The 27,300-nt window shown below is 36.3% G+C and overlaps 1 protein-coding gene across 1 annotated transcript in view; it reads right to left on the minus strand.

Annotated features, from left to right (window-relative positions):
• Positions 1–27,300, minus strand: part of LRP1B (LDL receptor related protein 1B) — a gene marked incomplete at its 3' end in the record, with an annotated part of 2,351,282 nt that overhangs the window by 1,875,357 nt on the left and 448,625 nt on the right. Inside the window, exons 23-24 of the mRNA XM_082630936.1 lie at positions 8,464–8,545; positions 6,231–7,089 (exon numbers count right to left, since the gene is read on the minus strand). Coding sequence (XP_082487062.1) covers positions 6,231–6,408 — 178 coding nt within the window. The 5' untranslated portion in view covers positions 6,409–7,089; positions 8,464–8,545. The remainder of the gene's footprint in view (positions 1–6,230; positions 7,090–8,463; positions 8,546–27,300) is intronic.

Below are 27,300 nucleotides of genomic sequence, written 5' to 3' on the forward strand. Positions count from 1 at the left end.
ATAGGCAGAATGACAGTGGTACATCTGATTTTCTCTACAAAGTGTAGATATGAAGTATCATACATAAGTCTTTCAGGGAAATATGTTGTTGTTGTTTTTCCATAACATTTAATTTTAAGCTTTTTATGCAAGATCAGTTTTACTATTTTACCAGAACTGACTGGCTACTATCTAACAGTTTGATTCTCATTTAGTTCCTAGTCAGTTTAACCAATTTGTTTAGTCAGGAAGCTCAATCAACATAATTGGGTTTGTATAGAGATGGCCTAAATCAATAGGATGGAAAGAGAGAAAGAAACTATATTTTGGCATCACTGAATTCAAAACAGAGCAATAAATAATACATACTTTCTAACTTGGCCTTGTAGTTATGCCAGGTGGGGAAAGGGAGGTCACCAAATCATTTATGAAGAGAAAACATAGATCTAAAATTGTGAACCCAGCTTATAGCAGAAAAACTTCTAATAGAAAAAAAGCATATACATTTTGAAGGTCTAAGCTTACTTGTTCTGACACGTTGCAGAATTTTCTGAAGCCTTCATTCCCTTTTCTACAATATAGAGGGTTCAGACGTAGTTGGACAGATTAACAATTTGTTCCAATGAGACCGCATAGAATAGTGACAAAAGTGATTAAATATTATTGCAAGCACAATTCTCTTCAAAAGCAAGTGAGATCAAATATACTCATTGGCACATATGTAAATTAGTATGAAAAGTAACTTTTTAGAAACTTAAATTAATATTTAGAGATATTTTCAAGTTTTTGTAAAGTTTAAATAATGGAACTTTTTTTTCAAGGAACTAAAGAAGGCGAAATATCTCCTTCTAAACAAAACAGCTGTAGAGTGCCTCCAAGGCTTGTAGACTGTTAGATTTGTGATTGCCTTGTTGCAATTTTGTTCTTATGCCTCTTAGTCAATGGGTTGTTTTACAGGTAAAATTTGGAGAATAACAATCCATATGAAGATGTAAAGCAACTCCACAGAAGAGGATAAAAGTATCACTTGAGGGCTTCCCTGGTGGCGCAGTGGTTGAGAGTCCGCCTGCCGATGCAGGGGACACGGGTTCGTGCCCCGATCCCGGAAGATCCCACATGCCGCGGAGCGGCTGGGCCCGCGAGCCATGGCCGCGGAGCCTGTGTGTCCGGAGCCTGTGCTCCGCAACGGGAGAGGCCACAGCAGTGAGAGGCCCGCGTACAGCAAAAAAAAAAAAAAAGTATCACTTGACACTCTTCTGTTTGAGTGGTTAGAATTATTTTGCCCTCCCTTTCCCACCCCCAAAAAAAAAAAAAAAGAAAGAAAGAAAAGGAAAAAATGATTTGTGCTCTCTATGCATCAAGGTAGGTTTTAGTCACTATTTTTAGATTAAATACAAAGATTCGGATTTCTTCAGAGAATATAAGGAAGGTTTTTTGAAGTAACTAGAGTAAACATGACTATTTCCTGATAGAAATTTAGTCCAGTATATTCTGGCTAACTCACTATAAAAGTAGTCAACCTTTTGCTCTACTTTTCTTTAGCAGTCCAGCGACTAAACACATTGGTTTAAATTATAAACATTGGGTGCAGCATAATTACAATCATTTCAAAGGCAAATACATTTTGACATTCATTTCCTCCACTGTAAGATTCTGTTACAACAAATTATGTGTTAAATGGAAATTCATTCATTAGAATACTGCATGTTCGGAGTTGAAAAATAACTCAAAGTTCTTTCATTTCATAATTTTGTTTTTCAAGGAGGCAATCATAACAAAACTAGACATATACTGTCTGGGGTTTTTTAAAAATAAAAGTTTCATTTAAAAATCTATCTGGGACTTCCCTGGCGGTCTAGTGGTTAAGACTTTGCCTTCCCATGCAGGGGGTGCTGGTTTGATCCCTGGTCAGGGAGCTAAGACCCCACATGCCTCATGGACAAAAAACTAAAACATAAAACAAAAGCAATATTGTAATAAATTCAATAAAGACTTTAAAAAATGGTCTACATCAAAAAAAATATCTTTAAAAATCAATTTCCAATTTTCAGGTTAGAGTGGTGTTTTTATAGGTTTTTGTGCACCAAGGGAGCCGTTTTAAAGAAGATATCTTCTTTAAAGAAGGTGTATTTATATAACAGGTGGGTTCCACTTACTGCTAAATTAGTTTAACTAATGACATCATGTAGGGACAATCATGTTTAACTTTTAGTGTTAATTCTACTTCTTTGAATGTAGTCATCTAGAATGAAGACAAGTGTTTCCTTTGCACAAGAATTGTTTTGACGGGCAGCCTCAGAAGATAGAGAAATGTATCAATACATCTGCTTGGTACCTTTTACTATATAGAATCTCTACAACTAGGAAGGAATTGAAGAAAGAGGAGGTGACATTTCACAGAAGATGTAAAAATTAAAAGCAGAATCATGAAAAAAAAACTATCATAGAATGGAGGGAAGATACAAAGGTCCCTCATCATTGTAATCCTCATAAAAGACCAAGTCATGTTCAGTCCAGGTGACTTTAAATAAAGCCTATCTTTATGGTACACCCTAGGCTCTGAAAAGAGATTGACAAGACAAGCAGCAAGAAACTAATGTCCTGGATCCAATACACTTGCAAACTAAAAATCTCTGCATGACTCTACCGTGAACGATAAGTAGCATTTACAAAGTGTCATCTCATTTTTAAGAATATATTAACTATATCACTCATCCACCACCCTTCCTAAGAATATTTCTTTCACATTCACTTTAAAAACTCACTACCATTTACCAATTCTAGCACAGTTAACAACATTTAAGTTTTCTGCAGTATTCTCATGTGTCTCTCCATTCTTTAGGTTTAATTATATCTAGCCTCACACGGATGGAAGTTTCTTTATTTGTATACTGTAAACATTTCCATATGATATTTATTATGATATCAGAGGAAAACACTTATCTTAAGAAATAATTTTGTCTAAAGTTTTACTTTAATCTCTTCTTTAAGGAACACTAATTTGGATTCAGTCTCTTCCTAAAAGTGTCATTTGGCCTTCTCCTCATCCCCCTTCTCTTTCTTTCCCTTATTCTGTTTTCTGTAATTTACATTCTTTCTTCTTTCAACACATTGAAATTTTTCTTTTTCTATTGTCTCCTTTCCTTTGCACCATTTTCAATTTGTGCTGGGGAGAGAGAGAGAGAGAGAGAGAGAGAGAGAGAGGAAAACTCAAAGATTATAGCGACCTCTTCAAAACAAAACTTTAATATTTCTGGAATATAAAGAGACACGGCTTTCAGCTCATTCTTCTTTGAGTAGAGAAAGATTAAAATTTTGAAATACATATGATTGCCAGCTTTAGATGGTTTTATAGACATATACATTTAAAAGATTAAATGATTACAACAGCATGAACTTTAATTATTTGGAAATACATTTCCACAGTTTATCAGACTCAAGAATGTAAAAGAGACTAGCTTTAGTTCTCTCAATCCCTTTTCTGCTCAGAAAATTTGACAATTTAAAATATACTTCCTTTTAAGTATTAATCCTTATCAAGTGATACTTTGATGTAATATGACATTGTTATATGACACATTTGTTGATTCTAAGTGAACATGATTTATCCTCCACATTCTGCTTTTAAGAGTTACAAAGATGTTTCCTCTTTTCAAATGTGATGAAAACTAATAAGAACTGACATGCACATTAGCTTATCTCTGTACCAAAATCAATGCAAACTAAGAAAATAAACAACATAGAATTAAAGGACAAGTGGATGTACATAAATTGAATACAAGCATACAAGTTCAAGTATTTTTCCATTTAAAAAATTTTTTGAATTTATCCTCAAAGGGAAGAGAAACATAGGTAGAAGGTAATATAACTATTTCTATCTAGTTCACACAGTTTAAGAAGCTACCCATTACTCAATACTTATTTGGAGAACCTGAAAGTGTTTTCTTATTTTCTGGCATGAAGCTATTCTTGCACTACAAAACACACCTGTGTAATTCACAAGCCTGTTCTATTCTTCAAGGACAACTGACATAAGCCTGGGCAGAAAGCTACATCTCATTAACCTCTTTCTTGAGCTTATGTTCCCATATCTTCTGTTTCAGGATTTCAGTAAGAGAAGTTTGTCATAATGCAGCAGCACTTTCTTTTTTAACTTTCAACAAGATTGCTCTCTTTTTCTCCCCCCTTTTTCCAAATGGGACCCACCCTTTTCACTTTTGATAGCTAGCTGTGGCATTTTTAGCTCTTTTAAAAGTTGGGTTAAATATATGTAATAGTGGTAAAGTGTTGGTCTATAACTATTTTTACTTGTGTTATCCAATATAGTACTTCTGATGCTGACATGATGATACAATGGGACACTATTTCAGTTTTAGGAAAAAGTAACAATCCTTTTCCATGTACCCTGTTTATATCTTAGATATCCCTCTCCCTATTGGAACTAAATTGACACCAAATTCTAAGCCTTTTAATTATTTAGTTTTCTATCTCAGAAGAAAGTTGGGGGTCTATATATTTATATTCAGGTATTCATTCCAATCATTGTAGCAAGGGCCTTATTCCTCACAAACACATACAAAAGCACTGAGGACTTGGTTCTACATGAGGTCAAATTTCTGGAGAATGGGGACTCACTCAGAAAGAGCCCAATAGCAGCAGCCTGCCAGTGCCATTCTATTTTGCTAGCACACAGGACTGAAAAGCTTCATTCTGTTCATCTGTTCTGGTCCAACTTCAAACATTCTTCCTAAGAAAGGTTGAGAGCTGATTGTTCCAGATCAAAGGCATCATTTCAAGTTAGAGCTATGTGCTTCCATTTTATCAGTATAGTTTAACTATTCCACACCAACTTCAAGGCAAGTTAAGGCAAGTTCAGAAGCCAAATGGTTAGGTGACAATGATATGTTTAAAAGACCTATCAGTAAATGTCAAGACTTTCTAAAGGAACTCATATTAGTCTCAGTACTGGTAAATGAAATGACAAGTGTGGGTATGTTATAAAGACTATAATCTGGTTGCCCACAGCAGGTTCAATAGAAACACTACAATTCATTCCCCTGTTCTTTCCTATAATGAAGCAATAATTTTTAGTCAATTCATAATTCGCTTCATATTAACACAGTCACTAAATCTCCCAATGCAACCTTTTAACTACTTGCTTGGCATTGAGATCTGTACATTTTCTATCTTTCTTACTTTTTTTCCTAATTAGCCCAAAAAACAAAATATATCAGTTAATATGAACTCATGCTATGATTTAGAAAAACAAAAAACAAGCAAACAGAAAAACTAGATCTATGATACTTCTGATTTTACTTTAAGCAGTTAACCATTCCAGTGCCAACGGCCTAACTATTCATCTATTTTTTTTTCTTTTTTCACCCGTCCGACTGTTGTCAAAGATTATCAAACTTGCACAGAGATTCTTGGGTTTCCAGATCAAAGTTTACAAAATCCAGATTTATTATAATGTCCACCTCCTCTCTCCTTTCTGCTCTGCTCGCCATACCCATTCCCATTTAAACTTGTACCATTCATCAGCTTTTCGGACAAAAAGCAAGGGCAAAACACCAGTGGTGGGTGAGCGTCTCCAGGCACCAAGAGCTGTGTCACAGACCTTCAGAATCAAAAAAGTCAAGCTCAAGCAGGTGCCTGCGCCCAGAAGCTCCCCGAAAGCGTTAGCTTCTCCGCTGATGACCCGAATGTCTACGGAGTCTGCCCCAGAAAGGGGCTACAGAGAGGAAACGGGCTGGAGTCGGCGCTTTCCCCTCTCCACAGACCCTGAGTGCAGCAGGTAAGGAACTTAACCCTGGAAATAAGTTAAGGGAGCACACACTTAACGCGGAGCCTCCGGAGCCCGCAAAAGCTCGAAGCCAAGAGAGTGAGCGCGGAGGGAAGTCTTAAAAACGCGAACGCTGATCCCAACATCTGCAGCGCTTGGGGTGCGCGGGCAGAGGCGCGCAGTCAAGTCCAAACGCTCCCGGGGGAAACGAAATCAGGACCCGCAAAGGGCCAAAGGAAAAAGCTGTGGGAGAGCCGAGGACTCGGGTAGCTGGTTCGGAAATCCCTCACCGCACTTCTCACCACCACCCCCACCACCCCCGCCCCGAGACCGGCGCACAGTGGCCCAGGGTCCCGGGGAGCGGGGCCGCAAGGACTTAACTTCCACACTCACTTATCTACAAGCGTCGCCCAGCAGGAAAGCCAAGGAAGACCGGGGAACAAGGAAGGGGGTAAGGTGTTCTCCTTACCTCGGTCGGCTCCCACGGTCAGCACCTTGGCGACAGGCAATAATCCCGAGAGAGTGAGTAAGGCGAGGAGAAACTCGGACATCGTGGTCGCCCGGGGAGGAAGCCAGCGCCGGAGACTGCTCGGCTGCACCCTCGGCCAGTCGGCGGCGGCTCGGAGCCCCGAATCGAGCAGCGTCATTTACAAATGTCACTGGAAATTCTTCAGCTCAGTGAGCGCAGCCAGTCCGCCTGGAGCAGGATGTGGAAGGTGTACGGATGCGCGCGTTGGGGGAGAGAGAGTGTGTGTGTGAGCTCGAGCGAGCCGCTCGTGTGTCTTGACTTTTCAATGCAGGGTACGTCTGATCTTACATCACGCAAAGAGGGGCAGTGAGAGACGCCAGCGGAGGCGAATTCACTGATTAATCACCCGGTCCACCACACACCCCTCCGTCGTCCACATAAATCACATCTATTACTTAGTTAAGAGGCATTTAACACAACAGGAAAATACCACCGCGAACTGAGAGCACCACAAATCACAATTATTTCAGTCTCCTTGAAGAGAAAGTAACTCCAAGCTGGTTCTGTAGGGATTTGGGTCTTTAGAGAGGAGGGGAGATTTCTGCATTGGGCTGAGCCAGCCAGGAGCCTGAGAAGCTCCGCATTTAACAGCCAGTTCGGATTTATCAGCCACCAGCGCTGAGATAGATGCTTCTCTAGGCAAAGCAGATTTGATCCCTTCGCTCCCTGGAAGCTTCCTTCCCGGGAAGGAAGGACTAGCCAAGTAACTGAGCTTCTCTTAGGGAAATGGTTCCCTCTGCTCGCCACACAAATGCAATGCTTTCTGAGCTGCACTTTTAACTTTTATGCTGAGTAGCACCTAGGGACAAAGATAAAAATTTAGTGACTCAGCAGAAACAAAAAAACCCAAAACAAACCCCCAAAGTCATCACCCGTTGCATAAGAAGGGAAGGTGGTTGGAAAGAGGCCCCTAAGCAGGGAACCATAAAGCGAACAACTGGCACTTTTACAGTGGATTTCTCTTTTTAAAAGGATACCTTGAACCATTTTGAACATGTTTTGATGCTTTTTTTAAATTGCTTCTTTTCTTTTATTTTCTTCTTGCACATAGTATAGTGGTAGTTTAAGAACTTTCCCAAACCATCGGAGGCATTAAAATGAATCAGTACAATTAAAAAAAAAAAAAAAGTTGTTCCTATGACCACTTTTTAAATATGATCATCCAAGTACCTAAAATTTTAGTTACTTGAAAATGGTTGAGTTAAAGCTTAGAAATCTTACTAGTTGAAGGCTTAACTTTTTTCCCTTGTGACATCAGTAATTCTTGCCTAACAGCAAAGGTTAAAAATGTTTTGTATTTAATGTTTAAAAACCTGAGATGGGTGTAAAGGAAAGCTATAAGGAAAGCACCAAACTAAGCAACAGGATGACTGAAAAGGAAAGGAAAGATGCTTTAAATACTTTATTCAGTTTACCAGTTGAAACTTATTTTAGATGAATGCCACCACGATGAGCTAGCTGCTTACTAGAGTAAAATCATCCAGAAACATCTTTGGATGCTTTTCAGAAACCATTAAAATTAGACTGGATCAAAGAACACAGGTGACTATGAGGGACATTGCCACTTAGTCTGTGATTATAAAATATGTTCTTTAGGTCAGTTTTGCCATATTTTATATATTAAGTTTATTTTCCCTTGTAAATTGACTCATTTCATGCCTAAAAGATGACTCATTCCACATTTAAAAGTTTATGTCTTTTTTCTTTTGAAGTTGTTACGCATATAATTTCACCTAGTCATTTTATCATTTCATATAGGAAACAAAGAGTTTCCCTATTTTACTTCATATAACAATTCAGAAACTTTGGAATGAGTGGCAGAGTTCAAAGAATAAGAGCGGGAGAAGGGTAAATTTTGAATGATGCTCAAAGTAATAAATATTTCTTTCTCAAGGGTCCACAGACTTCTGCATTCTGTGAAATACGTAGTCTTTCATTGGAACAAATTAAGTGTCTTTCTGACATGAACCCATTCAGTCAACTAGGAGGTCAGCTATTAGGAAATCCATATCCACTTAAGTCTTGGCAATAAAACGAGGAGAGCTCACAAACCATGCTAAGCACATTCAGATGCTTCCTCTTCTATATTATTACTACCAATTACACCCCATCTCAAAAATTGTAAGGTAGAGGGAAGCAGCCAGGAACAGTACAACCAACCAAAGACTCTTACCATGTACCAAAGTGCTGTGATTGAGAATCAATGACTCATTCACTTCTGCAGTATATGTAGCAGCCCTGGATTCCACTCACAGCTATTTAAAGGGAAAAGTTATGAAAGATAATCAGAGAAGTAAATTCCTGGCAGATTTTTATTCTAATATATATTCTCAATATGTTACATTTTCAATATGTAGTGCCTGCTAATAATAACTGTATTAAGTGAATTAGGCAGAATAAAACCCAGCTGATCTCTTTTAGATAATCTGGTTGACTTTTTAACTGCCCTGAATGGAAGAAAACCAAGGATGCATTGTCCACACATTGTGACCAGTATAATAAAGCAAAAGAGAATTCCTTTTCAGTAGTCAACAATCAAATCACAATGTGTGAACAACACATGATTCAAAATTATGGTGTAAAATAGTGGTAGCAATCGTGGAAGTTAACTGTCATATAGGCTAGTATACCAACGGAAGATGATAACATTTAACATCAATTATGAATGATCCTCAATTTTATCTTTAAAACAAAGATTGGGACTTATTTTAAGAATGCAAATAGATGTTATTAACAAAGACCTAAATGGTATAAAAACACTTCATAGCAATTTGGTGGAAAAATGGATATTTAAGTATGTATCAGTTGTCAAGTGGGCACAAAATGTAGATTTAAATGCATGTTAAGCAGATTTTTAAGACAGAAGTTATAATAAGGACACTGGTTCATACCACATAGCCATAATAATATATAACAAACAGAGTAAATATTAATAGATACATATTTGCTCTAAAACTGAAATAAGGCCAGTGTCAAAAGGAAATAGAATAAAATTGTCCCATACACAGATCACTTGTATATGGTGGTTCTTCTTCCAAATATCCATTGAAAATGACCAATTCATTAAAAGAGAGAGTTTTTATGGGCATCAATGATAAAGGTCCAGGCCAAATTTGAGTTTTAAAAATAAATAATTTACTTCTAGATTTTGAATGACTATCCAGATATAATAAATTACATATAAAAGAGAAAGCATAATTTCCTATGAAACGCTTTTATTTCCCATCATATATACTTTAATGAAAAAGGAAACTAACAAAGTATATTATTAGTGAAGTGAGAATAGCTAGAGTTACTGTTCAAATTCTGTGTTCCGATGGCCCATTATAATTTCTTCATTCTAATCAGAGTTATTAACACTGACAAGTTAAATAAATTAATTCATCAAACTATACAATGTTATGAAATCTCTCATTGAGATAAATTAAACAAAGTAGAACCAATCATTCTTACTTTCTGCTCTAAAACAACACACGAATATTAATTATCAGTCAGTGGTAATCTTATATTTCCCAATTAGAGCCACGCTTTGGGTATATGTGATCAAACATCAGATTTCATTTCTGCTAACTTAATTATTTTCTTTGTGCTATTGGAGCTTTTGCCACAGACAGTAACAGTTCATGCACTACACACCTGAAAGCCATACTTGGAGGAGAACCTGTGTCTCCTAACAAACCGAGAAGGACAGTCTGTCTTATGGAAGTGATGTGTGTGAAGGAGAGTTGGCCTGAAAGTCAGGTTGCTAGGAATTTCTGTAGCTATCATTCCAAGGGCTGTTGGAGTTCTTACCCTGCCTTCCCACACAGAAAAGTTGCCAGGCAGCAGCAGACACAGCATGAGAAGGAAAAGGAAGGGGATGGTGTGGGGAGAATGAGAATTGTTAAAGAAACATTATCAGTGATTTAAAATAGAGTTACGCTGGACAAAGCCACTAAGGAAAAAACAAAAACAAACAAAAAACTTTAGATTCACTTTATTTCTCCAACTGCAGCATTTCAATGCATATCACATTTTTAACTGCTTTCCTTCAGCAGTGTGCTGTGTTTGGTAACAGGCAGTTTCAACGAGGACATGGGGATTTAGCTGAGATTAACACGAGTTTGGTGCAACTTTAATTCCCACCATCTGCGAAATATTAGGAGGTATGTACACCTGTGAAGAAAATGAAGGGTGATGCAATTATCTAATTAAACCTTGGAAAGTAGAAGTATTTCCAGGCAAATTAGGCTTTTCTCTTCGTATATGTCTCGACTTATCTCTACCGTCGTAATCCGTAAATGCTTCAAGATATACATATTACAGTGAAAAGCACAAATGATAGGCAATTATAACTTTCAAAGGATAAATAATAAAAGGTCAATACGGATTTGGTTGTTTTACATTTTCTTTGACAAACTTTTGACAGTAGGGAGGAAAGGACTCTTTATAGATTTAGACAACCTCATCAGGCAACAATTGACTTCCATAATAATAACATAGACTCAAGAGACAAATCTTATTTTGCTTTTTGGATATGTCTTCAGAAGGCACAATCAGTAGTAATGCAGTCCATGTGTGTTTTCAGTGGGAGAGGGAGTTGGAATACAGATATACCCATCAAATCCTCGTTGTTCTACTCTTGTAGAAATAGCCCTTGAATTTCAACTCAGTTGCTGATGATAAGGCTTGTTGCTATTAGTGCTTTTTAACCTTGACATACTTGTGGTCAAGATGACCTCTGCATCGTCATCTCTGTCTGCTAGAACAAAGTTAGTGTTTCATGCTGGGAGGTGGTTGCCAGTGGTCCATAGTCAGGATGCACTTTGTCTGAATAAGCTTTTGAGGATTTTGATCTCTATCGTTTTGGTCATCATCTTTCTGCTCCTTAATTTTAGTTAGAAACTCTAAGGTTGTTGAAACTGGAAGGAATATCTCTTCCAATTTACCACATTTTACAGATGAAAAAAACTTAAAAGGAAAAGTGACTCTCTGAGGTCACATATTTTATTAATGTCAGAAACAGCCCTTGAATGAAGTTCCTGGTACTTTCTTATATTATATAGGGAGCCTCGTTGATATTCTTTTAGATTTTTTCTAGCTCTGAGGACTGGTAGCCCAGGGCATTCGAATTCGTTCATTCACTTAATAGCTATATATTATGTAACAGCCACTGCACTCAGCACTGTGCAAATAGCTATGAAGAAAACACACATGGTTCTTGCACTAGCAGAGTTTCAATCTATATCAAAGGTCATTTCAGTGCTAATGGGCTGTTGTATGATCAGGCCACCAGATGGCTGTTCTCTTGCTCTCTGTACATCCCCTGCTTGACCTGCTTCAGCTACACCCTACTCACATGACTGACCTTCCTACATACTTGTCGCAGCCCAGCCAGTGATTGTTCTAATCTTTAGACCAGAACATCCCCACCATGATAGCTTTTCCAAGAGGGGTGAGGGGCATGCCCTCTGCTGGTTTCCCTGGTAACCTATGAGCCAAGCTGAAGTCAGCTCCCCTTTTAATGGCAACCTCCTCCTCTTCCTTCTCAGAGCAGACTCCTGTCCTGTCCTGCCTGCATCTACCACACACAATGGGGTGTCGCTCCAGGACCTTGCTTCAGACATGTAAGATCCCCCTTTCAATTAAACAGTTGCTGTCTCTGTGGTGGACTCCAGGCTCTTTCTTCAGTCTTGACGCTGGGCAACTACAGGCCATGTAGGCCCATAGGGTGCAGCCCAACTGCCCTCTTTCCAGGATCTTGTGGGATGCTGTTGTGAACCATAGGTATTGACACATAAAGTCCACCGCTGAGACTTCCCAATAAAATCAGGGCTGAGTCTTTCTTGGAAAATATCTTTACGGATAAACCTTTACAGAGAAACCTGAGCCTTCTTATTAGAATTAGACTCTGAATAAGAAATCATAAAATCTATGTTCAAATATCTCGAGTGTTGATACGGACATTTATTCGATCAGCACATCGTTCTTTTGATCTAGAACTTGGGAGGAAATTCAGAAATGTTTAGAATTCAGAACATCCAGAAGTTTTGTCAGTGATAACACACAAATTAATCAAGAGTCAGTGGATTCTGTTGCGCTATGGATTCACATAGACTCAGAGGACAAAAAGAGAACATGGAAAAGTCTGGCTCAACTTCTGTTCACTTATTTATTTTTATTATAGCTATTCTTTTGGGACCCTTTCAAGTGTTTTATTCACTTTATATTTAGTAATTTCCTACTTAATATCCAAATGGTTTTTTTCTGTTTAGTTTTTATATAGTCTTTAACATTGCACAATTTCTATAACCTCCCTATGATATTTTTACATGGGCTTTTCCCTACATTAGGTACTCAGAGACTATTTGCCTTACTGTTGACTAATGGCTTTCCACTTTTTCCCTTAAACTTGTTTAATCTTTCTTATATCTGCTGTTCCCTGGTCTTTCTGCCATGAAATACATCCCTGTATCTGAAGTAAACAGGATAATACAATGACAAAGATAGAGGTTAGCTGTAGGCAATTGACAGAGAACTGAGAAGATGGGATACCAGAATTATATTAATTACACTTTATATATACTTTAATAAAATGAGTCACTGTTAAAATGTAAAAAGTACTTTGGAGCTACAGTATCTTTGACCAAGTTTAGTTTTTTGTTTAGTTGTTTGTTTTTTGGGGATTTTGTTTTTGGTTTGTTTTTTACTTTAGGACAGGTATTTTGTTTTGTCTTGTTGGGTTTAATATGAAGAGTAATTATCTACATTTCTCTATTCCTTTATCTCATAAATTTAAAAAATACAGTAAAGAGAAACAAAAAATTAAAAAAGGAAGAGAGAAGAGAAAAACAAACCTTTCTTCAAAGTATGCCTTGCTTAATTCCCACTGGGAACAGCTCTTCAGAGGCTGTCAGCAGCTCCATTTGGGCATGGTGCCCTGTCACAGGGTAAGTACTAAATAGGTGTGTGTTAAGTGCAGTACATTTAGTGTTGAGTTTTTATATTTTTTTTAAAAAGTTTGCTTTAAAGAAAAGTTACAGAACTAACTTTTCCAAAACATTATTTATTTTTTCTAAGTAGAAAAATTCATTTCTCTCACATAGGAAATGTCTCTTGCCCTCTGAAAGTGCTTTTCTGTTATGAAAATTATACTTTTTAATCACAATAAAAACTCAGATGCAAAAAGGAGCTGTCTAGTCCAGAACAGAATGCCCTAATTTGTGTCAAGCCTCTTTTTCTGGGAAGAAAAATAGTGACATTTGGACCTAGATATATTTATCAAGATTTGTGAAAATGTGTGATTTTATGCATGAATACTGACAAAGTTAAATTATAGTTGAAAGACCATTAAATGCTTTTATGACTTTCCATTGCTACATTCTGCATTGTAAATAGATTTTACCAAGGGTATCATTCACATGCTAAACCATACTACATAACAACAACAACAAAAAGAGTGTTAAGACAATGTTATTCACAAGCACACAACAGAAAAGTTAGAAGAAGATGAATAGCTATGTTTAGATATAGGATAACCAAGAATATTTTTGGCTATTCAGTCTTACATTGTGATTAAAAGCATTTACTTCTAAAAGAAGTACCAATTTGTACTTTTAGGTGTATATCAATCCTAATTTATTCCAATTTAAATTAGTTATTTTCTTGTCAAAAGAAAATGAATGGAAACTAAAAGAAATAGTTTTTATTCCCTTTACTGGACTTTGCCTAAAAACTATATTACCATGATATGAGAAAAAAGGAATATATATAATATATATATAATACATACATATATACGCCACATATTGACCTACATTCAGAGATTTTATAAGATTAATCAAAGGATTGTTGATTTTAGTCTTTACTTTTTATCTAAAACTAAGGAGATTAGTCAATTTGGACACTTACACAAAAGTACATCTAACCACTATGAAAATAGCTCAGAAAAAGTAAAATACTCTGTTGTTCACATATAAGAAAATATGTTAAAGGACAGATTATTCCAGGTCTGAATTTGACTGGGGAGTTTAGAGAATCAGTCATGCTCCAAGCTTTGCATTGCAAGTGAAAGCAAACTACAGTTTCAAGGATGATATGGAAGCAAGTGCCAGGCTGGTTTTGAAGCTCTGAAATTGATCCTCTCTGCCCCCAATTCCTCCATACACTTTAGATTTATGGAAGTCACAGTTTCCAAACTAAAATTAGAACACATTGCTTAATAAATATAATCATTGGGCAACAGGACATAATATTTCTACTCAAGGTGTTCCACAGAAATCCTCTCTTTGGCCATAATACATGTAGAAAAACCCAAGAAATCTTAGTTACAAATTGTTTGTCTTCTTTTATTTAAAGTTTTGTTTAAAGCTTTCAAGGTACATCTCAAATTATTGTTAGGGATTACTGACATATAACCCAATTTTATAAAAGCAAACATTTAGGTAGCTTTAATCATATGAGAAAGAGAGTTAATATCTTGTTTGATAATGCGAACAGGCTGTAGGACACAACCATACCTGCATGCAGGTGTTTCAAGTTAGCAACTTAAATGGTACTACATGTGATTTCACCATTTGCAACTGTGATAGTGGTGAACAAGCTAAGGAAGGGAGGTGCTCAGTACTCATACATGCCTGTTTTAAGATCAAAGCACACATTAAGCTCGCTTGTGTGAACATAATAGAAGTGAAAAACACGTGCTCTGAGTGAAGTGCACTGGGAAGCGCTTCAGTGGGAAATTCAATGGGGGATTAGTATTTGTGCTGGATGGAATTCACATCACTATCCTGAGGGCATGTAGATGTTAACTTTTAAGCTACCATGATTTGGACCATATTAAAATAAAAAGCAACTTTTAATCACAGTTTCAAAGCCCAAATGAAACATTTCCCCCATCACTTTAAAGAAAACACGTTTTGATCTCAGTTAGGTGCCACCACAGATTTTCATTTAGGTTTGGGTTGAAATGAAGTCTTAGCTACCAAAACGGAGTTTAGTTGAAGTAGCATCTGGCACACAGGCTGCTGGAGTAGCTTTTCGCTGCCCCTTCATCTTCCTCCACTCCCAACCCCCCGAAAATAAATATCACCACCATTTGTTATGACTTTTCTGTGCAAATGGTTGGCTAACTCCTCCTTAGGAATATTATTTCAAAAGTAATTTAAATAGCTTCTCACATTAATCAGTTTTAAAAGTCAGAGAGAATGAGGTGAATGACTCTGTTTTTTACTGTTTTATGCAACTAAATGTCTCCAGAAAAGAATTATCACTGGCATTGAACTATAATGTAGAAGAAACCTTGTTTGGAAGTTTGAAAGCGCAGACCAGCTCAGCGGTCTACACTGTCATACCTTTATGCTTTTAGAATAATAATAAGGCTCAGAATGCCATTTAATCCCACCTTTTAATATCCCTTTGTGTTTTATTGGGAAATAGTAGAAGCATGACAAAGACTATTTTTGTTTATTTTACTCAGTTTTGTTCTTTAGAGAAAAGGTAAGAGGAAAATGTGCCCAAGGGTTTACCCCTTTCCATCTAAACAAAATCAGAGAAAAAGCAGATTCTTCCATTCATAGTACTTGAGTGCCCCCTATAGGATACTCTTTATATTTTTCTTCCTGTAGCTAGGTAAGCATTTAAAAATTGTTACTGCATGGAATTTTATTTAAAATAAACATAGAGACTTCCCTGGCGGTCCAGTGGTTAAGACTTTGCCTTCCAACGCAGGGGGTACGGGTTTGATCCCTGGTTGGGGAGCTAAGATCCCACATGCCTCGCGGCCAAAAAACCAAAACATAAAACAGAAGCAATATTGTAACATTCAGTAATGACTTTAAAAATGGTCCACGTCAAAAAAAATTCTTTAAAAAAATAAAAATAAAAATAAAGTGATAAAAATTGATGTATTTGAAATAAGCAGTCCATGATATATTTTCCTTTCACTGTATATTCCTATCTAAAAAGCCAAAGCAAATTATCATTTTAATCACTTAATTGTTTCTCTGCTTTTGCTAAAAGTTTCCCCTACTCTAAAGTTCTGATTTACCTGCTTTTCTTTGGTATGTCTGCATTTATTGTACCAATTACTTTCTTTAAAAATATGTGTCTAAAATTTTTTTGTTTTTTGGATATAAGTATTTTGCTTAAAATATAAAATTAGCTATAATTAGCTATACGTTTTAGAAAATAAAAATAGGATAATCCTTGTGTGGGAGGAGGTCCAATTGTTGATCTGGCTGGGAATAGAATCTTAGAACTCCTTAAATTAACTTAACGCCTATTAACAGTAATGTAATAGAAATAAAGGAAGCATATACTTTCCTATTCCTGTCAGATTGATGTCAGGTGTGTGGTGCCTGAGATTTCTTGGGTTTTATAGGCCCTTTCTATTTGTACTGTAGCCTGGGGTTGAAAGGTGTGGATAGCGAGAAGGGAAATAAATTCTAACTACAGTTAACTATGTCATATTCACCCTGCATTTATCTAGTTAAAAATATATATTCAATACATACCATGGGGACTTCCCTGGTGGCACAGTGGTTAAGAATCTGCCTGCCAATACCGGGGACACGGGGTCGAGCCCTGGTCCGGGAAGATCCCACATGCTGCAGAGCAACTAAGCCCATGCGCCCCAACTACTAAGCCTGCATTCTAGAGCCCATAAGCCACAACTACTGAGCCCACATGCCACAACTACTGAGCCCACACGCCACAACTGAAGCCTGTATGCCTGGAGCCTGTGCTCTGCAACAAAGAGAAGCCACCACAATGAGAAGCCCATGCACCGCAACGAAGAGTAGCCCACACTCACTGCAACTAGAGAAAACCCGTATGCAGCAACAGAGACCCAATGCAGCCAAAAAATAAAAAATTTTTTATTAAAAAAAAGAAAAAAATACCATGGCTGTGACTTTGCTATAGTCAGAGCAATCTGCTTAAGAGATAAGACTGTAATTAGAGCCTTTTAAAAATAGGCTATTAAATTTATATTCTATGTAATGTCCTTGGATCCAAAAAATGTTATTAATGTCTTCAGTCTAGGAAAAAAACACACACACAACACAGTTTTTGGCTAAAACCTTTTTGCTTTGGATTAGTTTATTTCTGAATGAGAAGCAGATGCAGCCAGTGGTAAGGAAGCAATGATGTAAGTGGGCAGTAAAAAGGAGGCCTTCATTTCCTTTCTTTCCTCTCATGCTTCTGCTCTCATGTATTTATTGCGTGCTTATTATTTGAAAGGCATGTTGCTTGGTGCTGGGATTACTTCAGCGGAAAGCCATGGCCCCTGTTTTCCGGAGCTACATGCCTAATGAGAAAATATAAATCCATCCAATATGTAATGGTACTACAGGAGAACCTATTACATTCACATTTCTATATAAACCTGCTGGAATCTTATCCCGTGTTTCTACATTCCCCATAGCAGAGGCAGCCTAAATTCCAGAAGCCTATCCCAGGTTGTAAAAAATAATTCTTTATCTAGTAAAGAATAATCTAAAGAGTGTTAGACTAGTTAATCCAATGATTCAGTACCAAATCTCCCTGGCTGCCTACCCCACTTTATAGATTCATTTCTACATTCTGCCACTTACAATCTAAATGATTTGTGCCAACTACTTAAATTTGTCAAACCATAATGTCCACCTCAGAAGACTAGAGATAATGCCAGGACCTCCAATGATAACAATTACTGGATTATGCTGACATCTGCTGTCACTCTGCCAGGCCCTTCACTTGTATTCCACACATGGGAATTTTTCAGGTAGCCTGTTGCAATGTGACTGATCCATTTAATGGCCAATCTATTTAATGATGCTCATGTTCTAGGCAGATCCACTGTCCATTAAGCCACATTCTACAAGACTCACTGCTGTCCCCAAAGGAGGTGATCAATCTAGCTGGAGAGATAAGATACAGACACACTAAAAAAAGATAACCAGGAATGAAAGGCAGCATATAAGAATTACAAAATCAGAAGTACAAAGTAGAAAGATAAATACATGGACTTTGGAAAACAGCTGCTGTTATAAAGGAAAGTGTCAGAGTTAAAATTTCAGTTAAACCTCAAAATATATCTGATATTTATAACAATAGAGAGATTGCAGATTCTTTCAGTTTGAAAAATGTAATAAATATACAAAATCATACTTGATCTATTTTTTCAGGATAATGAAAATAATCTGGTTACAGCGTAGCAGGAATTTTTAACAAAAAGATGATATGGAATTTTAGAAAGAAAAAAAGTTGTCAAATTTCTTACTCTACACAAAGGTAGGCAGCTGATAGATGCTATCTTGTTTTTGGTGTTGTAAAAATGTAAGCTCTTTTTAAAAATCATACTGGCAGATATACATATGTATATAAAACTTCCAAATTTCCAGGAAGACAGAAGTAAAGAAAGCTTGATTGCTAACATCATGGAAAAGAAATGAAGGGGAGAGGGCAAAGAAATATATTTTAAAAAGGATGATGATTGAATAAGAACAAATGTACCTATTGCCACAATAAATGTGAATGCATTAAACACTCCAATTAAAATTCAGTGATTTGCAGATTGAATTTTTAAATCCAACCTCATGTTTTTATTTAAAATAATTTTGTTCAAAAAGACTGTTTTAACATCTCTATTTAGCAAATAGTGTACAAGGACCTGAGAATTCATGGATTAACTAGATATTTATAGTTCTTTCCTTCAAAAAAAAATAAAGAAATATCCCATGATAAAAACAATTATAGGCAAATATAACCTAAATAAATCAAGGGAAAGAAAACTGATGTCAGAAACTATTGAATTCTAAGGAAAGAGCACACATTTATAAAAGAGGATGCAATATATTGATAAAAGTTAGAAAAAATTAATCATTACCCCATATATATCTTTCAGTATAGTTTAAAATGCAAGAACATGTAAAACAATAATCAAAATAGGAGATATTAAAACACATCAAACAAAGACTTGTAGCTTTGAAAGATTACTGAAGTCACATTTATTTGGTCAAATTTATGAAATGTGGTACAAATCATTCTGATTTTCATGAATGGAAACTCATGTGTCTATAAATAAATATGTCATTTCTCCCCAAATTACCCAAAATATAATACAATCCAAAATTAAATTTCAATTTCTTCATTTGGAACTTGGCCAAATGATTTTGATATTAAGTTGGAAAAATAAATACACAAGAAAGCCAAGAGCATGTTTACTAACAAGAGTAAAGGAGAGGATGGTATTTGCACTAGAAAACACTACAGAAAAATACAAAGCTATACAAATTAAAGACTGTATCAATGATATAGAAATAAACAGAAAGACCAGTTAAACCAAATAGAATTTCCAGAAGCTGCTTTAAATAAAAATAGCATAGCATACATGTAGCTTCAATACAATGTACAAAAGTTATTCAAACAATTTTCTAATTATTGATAGGATTTTTCACATAAATATCAATGCATTCTCTACTTTATGTGGAAACATGATTTAAAAAATTTCCTGTGTCAAAAAAAAAAAAAAAATTGGCACTGCCCACAATAGTCAGATACAAAAACTAACCACAATAGAAAGGACTTTGTAGAATGACTTCCAAAGCTGGGTTTAGGAGTTTTTGAAATATATTAAAGGCAGAAAGCAAATTGGACAATCACTGGGATCATATGTGGCCACTGTCCAAAAACTGCATTAAGGGGTGTAAAAAAATTGGTAGGAAGACTAAATTAATGTCTTTGTCCTATGTCATTATTGGGAAGACCTTAAGAATATTCCAACTGTTGGCTACATATGCAACCTGTTGTTCCAATTATCAGCTCAGTCCAAAGTTTGCCTGACTGCAGGCATTTTATCAACCTGAAATGTCCCAGAACTTGGGGTACAGAACTGATCAATTTATTTTCAATTTTGGAATTTACTGAATAGAATCAGTAAATAATTGGAGGCAAAGCAAGTAGGTTATTATATGAGGAATGGCTACCCATTAATGGGCTTCAGTATTTGGAAGAACAAATACACATGAAAAATAGGGAAATTAATGTAATTCTTCTTTCAACGTTTTCTTCAAAAGGCTTTTAAGTGTTTTGATTCAGAGGCAACTAAAAATGTCACCACAAGGCTTTAAGAAGGCCTATCTCTCCATCTCCCGGGAGAAACAGACAAAATGGTAAAAGTACACATTTGATAAACAATATCATTCTCTGGATCGCAAAGCCTTCCAGAATAAAATTTTCAGATGAGATAAAGAGTGTTCAGGGCTTCCCTGGTGGTACAGTGGTTAAGAATCCGCCTGCCAATGCATGGGACACCAGTTTGAGCCCTGGTCTGCGAAGATCCCACATGCCGTGGAGCAACTAAGCCTGTGCGCCACAACTACTGAGCCTGCGCTCTAGAGCCCGCGAGCCACAGCTCCTGAAGTCCGGGCACCTAGAGCCCGTGCTCTGAAACAAGAGAAGCCACCGCAATTAGCAGCCTGCGCACTGCAACGAAGAGTAGATCCGGCTCACCACAGCTAGAGAAAGCCCGCTCACAGCAACAGAGACCCAACGCAGCCAAAAATAAATAAATAAAATAAATAAAATTTAAAAAGAGTGTTCAGGTAGTTGAATGTCCACTGTGAAAAGAAACTATAAGAGCAGGGTCTTTAGAACTGTGTAAGTAAACAATAAAGGACAGATCTATATGATTATGGGAAGAACAAAGTCATTGAGCAGAAGAAACAAAGCAAAATTTACAGAATAACGGGCTCTAACATTTTAGTCATGACCCTGAAATTTACCCGGGAAACACCACTACTGATAGCACTGGAGCAGGAGCCAAAAATTTGTTTTGTTTTGCTTTCTTATCATAGATCCAGTAGTAAGACAGATAATTTAAACTTTTGATATTCAGTGTTCTTATCTGTGAACTGAGAATAATATCTGTTTGATTGAGTTATTGGTATAGTTACATGAGATAATGAAAATAAAGGCACATAGTATGGTACTTGATATGTGGCTGAATTCTGGGCCAGAAATATTTCTTGAATCTAAAGTTGCTAGACACATCAAGATATGGTACCTCTTTAACCAAAAATGCCAAAATAGGAGAGTCCTATTAGTCCCACATGTAAAAAGATCATTGGACCTCATAAAAATCTATTATCAGCTCAGTGCTGTGTGTCACCTAGAGGGGTGGGACTGGGAGGGTGGGAGGGAGACGCAAGAGGGAGGGGATATGGGAATATATGTATGCATACAGCTGATTCACTTTGTTATACTGCAGAAACTAACACAGTATTGTAAAGCAACTATACTCCAATAAAGATGTTAAAAAAATAGAATATAGCTCTGCCACATTAAAAACAAAAGATATTAATAACTGTCTAGACTGCGGATGGTTTTCAAACATGACTGTACATTACTGGGGAACTTTAAAAAGCTATAGCTGCTAGTGCCCCCAGAGTTTCTAAAACTGTTCCAAGGCGGGGTGCTGTCTGGATGATTCTACTATGTTATCTTCGTAGAGAACATGGAATAAGCGTCAGAAGATACAAGCTCAAATATAATGAAAAAAGGTGTGGGGGGGGTAACACATCTTCAGGTGGGAAAGAAGACACAGGAAACTGGAAGAATTATGATAACATTTGGATACTACGGAGAATTCAGAAATAAAATTGCAGGTATCTCTCTTTAAATAAAACATCTATAAGTGGCGGGAGAAGGAAGTGGGAGAGAAAATAACTGACAGCAAATTACTTTATAAAGTGAATTACCTCACGAAAGTCATTGCTCCTAGAAATGGTACAAAAAGAGATTCAATGTAAGCTTATGTCTGCTTGATTTAAATTACACCATTATATGATCTAGGGAAATGCAAAGCATTTTATTTAGCACATCCCGCATTAATGTTCTCTAATAAGTGAGGTCTGGTAGGACAGCCTAGGTGACTATCACCATGTCAGTCCATAGAATTTGAGGAAGATGCCCTTGACAATGATTTCTGGTTTTGAGAACAGCACCAGAGAATGATTATGGGCAGTGTTTACCTCACTGTGCTCTTGTAGAGATTATCTTCTGGCTTGAGGAGGTTGCTACTGTTTATAGAGCCTGAAGTTCAGGTGCCTCTCTCTGCCTGTAAGAATCCTAGTAAGCCAGAATTTTGTTTTAAAAACCTGGGGTTTTGTTTTGTTTTGTTTTGTTTTTCAATGTACTGAGCTAGAGTGTTCACTGCTGTATGAGGTGAGTACCATGGCAGCGCTAACAGACTGCGTGGTGCCCAAGGTTTTTCTGGGAAACCCAACATCCATGTCTCCAACTTAGAGGAGGCAAGATGCAAAAGCACTTAGAGACACAAGTCATTTTAGAACTAGAAGGGTCCCTAGGGACTTTCTCTTGGAACACTTCATTTTACCAAGAAGAAATATAAATATCTAAGACTTTACAGGAATTTTCCAATTTTCCATATAGCTAGTTAGTAACAGAACTGACACAAGATTCTAGATGCCGTGCCAATACTCCAATCCAACATCACATTACTGTTACACCACATTACTTCCCCACTGGTAAATGCATGAAGAGACAATGAAAGAAAGTTGTTCCAGTAAAATGTCCTTCTTATTAAGCATTAAATATCTATTAGTGAGGGCACTGTCCAAACACCAGTATTCAATAATAGCTTGACGTTTTCAAGAGAACTTCCTACACATAAGAATGTGTGGCAGGTTGACTGACAGGGTTATTACAGCAGTGAGACATCCCTAACAAGAACTAGATTTAAATAGAGTATATGGCAATTATGATGTGTCAGTGGCTAATGAGGCATGCTCTATTCTAAATCAATTCTAGGAGTCTTTAGTAACACTGATAAAACTATATGTTCACACTAAATCTGATAAAACCTATTCTGTACTTGTCATGGTTATGCTGGTAAAACATCTATTTTACCACATCTATAGATTTTTCAGTGAAATACCAATTTGATTAGGCCTCACGGGTCAATCTCTGGACCAACAGAGTAAATCAGTCTTATCCAATCTGTGGTCTGCCCTATATAATTTTCTGGTGAAGAAAAGCCTTCAAAAATATCGGCAATAATCAATATGGCTTCAAGGAAAGATTAGAGCAGTGACACCAGTGTGACTTTAGCTGTCATATAATTCTGATATCATAAAGGGATTTGTTCCCACACTGTCAGTTTAATGGATCTATCAGAATTTCCAAAATTGTTCATGATTTTACAACCTTATATTCAGTTCTCAACTCTTGTCCATCTGACTTAATCCCTACCAAACCACAGAAATTGCTCTCATTGAAGTCACCAATATCCTTCTATTTTTCAAACCCAAATAGCACACTATATTCAATCTCTCTGTAACATTTTAAGATTTTTGATCCTTTAGTCTTTGAAATTCTTTCCTCCCTTGACATCTGTAAAGCTCTTTCTTCATTATATTCTTACATCAGTAACGGCTTCTTTCTCCCTAAGTTCCCTTCCTTCTTCCAGCATTTACAGCTTCCCAGAAGGTCACACTCAGACTTTTTTATTCTTTCTTTTTTACTCTAATTATGTCCTCTAGTTTACTGTTAATATTTACACATCTGTGGGCTTGCATATCCCTGATGGTTTCCATAATAGTCTAAATATAGTCTAAGTATCTCTCTCTCTGTAATATATATTCCTATCAACATCTTAAAAACAAATTTTTTCTAAGCTAATCACTTCATCTCTTATCCTTTGTTTCCCACATTTCCTATCAAGGAGAATGCCATTAATGTAATCCCCAAGCCAGAGATCTAGAAACCATCTTATATTTCTCTCTATCCTTTAACTCATGTTGAGTGGATCAAATGGAAAATCAAGGTTTGTTAATTCTCTGTCATAAATATACTTTGTATACATCCTTTACACTTACTCCTACTGTTTCTACCTTATTTCAAGTACTCATCATTGTTCACGTAGATCCTAAAATAGCATCTTACCTATTTCTTTTTCTAGGTTAGTCCTTTCAAACTGGTCTTCTGTATTACTGCCAGTTTGATCTTTCATTTCATCTGAGTGAGATGCCCAAGTTCAATACCCATTTTCATTATTTAGTCATGGTATGATCTAAAGAAGTCACTTACATCCTCTTGACCTCACTTGCCTCGTTTGCAAGTGAGAATAATAGAATCTACTGGAATTATTGATAAATATATTCCTTGACTTCCAAAGCCAGGAAGAAATTTAGGGTTCATATAATTTATCCTATAAATCTATAGATAAGGAAAGAGTAAAACACCCTTTTGTTTGCCCAAGGTCATAGGATGATGATTTAATGCAAAAAAAGAAATGCATTGGTGATCTCCTGGCTTTCATCCAGTGTCATTTCAATGTACCGGTAGACCTTTAAATGGTGTCATATACATTGTATCATGTTATTAAAAATGTATTGAAGAGGATATTCTCAATACCCCATGATAAAACATTATAAGTATTAATTGTGGAACAATATATGTATTAAAAATTATTGAATAAAAAAATAAAAGATTATTTGAGTTAATCACACTAAGCTGACAGCTACATCTTAGTCTAGCAACCTTTGTCTCACTGTTGTTTAGTTTTGGCCCAATGGACACCAGAATTATATATATATATATATATATATATATATATATATATATATATATATTGCCAGTGTACTGGGTAAAAACAAATACTGGACAATAACTTCTGCCTAATGAATGGAGCATGCCTGAGGCATGCAGGAAGAGGATCTAGGAATGCATAATGCATGAACCTGCATCACCCTGCCACTGGCTGGTTTGGAGTAAGATGCACTTTCTCCCTATGTTCCCAAGGCTAGAACAAACAAGGCCATTTGACAACACACCATGTTCAGGGTATATTGTATGTTATATGTTAGAGATAATCAACCTTCATTGCATTTACAAACAAACCAAACCCCTCACCAGGAGGGAATAGATTCAAGAAAAATGCAGATACAATAAGTAATTCACTTGGAATTCTCACTGAATTTCCCTGCCTTCTTGAGTAGTTCTGTTTCTTTATGCTCTCTTCTCCCAGTACATATGCATTTCTTACTGTATTACTTTAAGCCAGAACTGGTAGAATATACTGCTTGACTTCACAGACTCAAAGTGGAAATCAAACTTCAAATATCACAAAGGTTAGAAAAGACGTTAAAATTCCTCCTGCTCCTCCTCACCATTGTCATCACCACCATCATCGTCACTGTCGTTGACACCATCGTAAATAATATTTACTGAATACTTAGTATGTGCCTGACTCTGAGCTAAGTGCTTTACATGCATTTACATAAATAGCCTTTTTATTAGTTATTATGCATATATCCATTTTAAAAAGAAAGAAACCTATGTCAGGTCAGGTATATTGCATGTGGACTTGCAGTTCAAACTATTTCAAACTCTTAACTACTCTGACTTAACTGTCTCTCTCTCTCTCCATTCCCAAATATTAAAGGGTTTGATTATTTTCAGGAAAATAACAGACAACTTTTAAAGTAATTTATCTTAAGAAAATGTTTTAATTCTGCATGCAGGAAGATACAAAGTATAGCAGAATTTAAAACTTAAAACATTTAAAAAGTAGTAATTCAGAAAATAGTTAAATTAAATATGGTACATTAATTTTATTAAATAACAACCATTTTCAACCATTGCAAAACCTTCCTAGCAACATGAATACATGCCTATGATATAGTAAGTGAAAAGTGCAAAATACTCATGTCAATACTAAAAATACAACCATTGAGACTGTATTGGATATTTAGATAATAAATGAAGAACATGGGTTAACGATATGCTGGGAACATATGTTGGCTAGCTGCTCTTCCTTTTTGTTATTTCTGATACTTTTAAAATATAGTTTTTATAATAAATACTTTAAAAAATTTCAGTGTTGATCTCATAGTTGATAAACATAGTTTAAAAGATTTCCAAAGAAAAGTGACATCTATAATAGAAACATTTCTTAGAGGTAACAATTCTTTCATCTTTTTCACAGAGATGAAGAAAATTACTTTATTACTAAAATTTTGTTAAGATTTGATCAGTGGGAGTCTTCTAACTAGGTTCTTTTTCAAGATTGTTTTGGCTATTCTGTGTCCCTTGAATTTCCATATGAGTTTTAGGATCAGATTGTCCATTTATGCAAAGAAAAGAAGCTGGGTTTTTGATAAGGGTTACATTGAATCTGTGTATTTTTGAAAGGAGTATTGCCATCCTAAAAATATTAAATTTTCAGACCCATGAACATAGAATGTCTTTCCACTTATTTAGGTATTCTTCAGTTTCTTTCAACAGTACTTTGTAGTTTTCAGTATACAAGTATTGCATTTTTATTTATTTATTTATTTATTTTTTTATTTTTGGTGGTACGTGGGCCTCTCACTGTTGTGGCCTCTCCCGTTGCAGAGCACAGGCTCCGGACTCCCAGGCTCAGCAGCCATGGCTCACAGGCCCAGCCGCTCCGCGGCATGTGGGATCTTCCCAGACCGGGGCACGAACCCATGTCCCCCACATCGGCAGGCGGACTCTCAACCACTGCGCCACCAGGGAAGCCCAAGTATTGCATTTTTAAATTAACTTTATTCCTATGTATTTTATTTCATTCTTTTGGTTGCTACTGTCCATTGCTGGTATATAAAAATACAATTAATTTTTGTATATTTTTCTTGTAAACTTCATACCTTCTGAGCCAGTTTATTAGTTTTAATAGATTGTTTTTGTGGATTGATTAGGATTTTCTCTAGACAAGAACACGTCATCTATAAAAAGGATGGTTTTACTTTTTCCTTTCCAATCTGGATTCCTGTATTTATTTACTTTTCTCTGCCTTATTACTCTGGCTAAAACCTCTAACCCAATATTGAATAGAAAAATAAGTTTGTCAATTTTATTGAGGATCTTTTGTTTGTGATGAGTTTGATCTCTCTTGATGCTTTCAAAATTCCCTCTTTGTGTCTTTGAGAGTTTGATTATGATGTGACTAGAGGGGTTTTCTTTAAGTTTATTCTAACTAGACTTTATTGAGCTTTTTAGGTGT

Source organism: Mesoplodon mirus, assembly GCF_964341445.2.
Source record: "Mesoplodon mirus genome assembly, chromosome: 8".
NCBI classification, from domain to species: Eukaryota; Metazoa; Chordata; class Mammalia; order Artiodactyla; family Ziphiidae; genus Mesoplodon; species Mesoplodon mirus.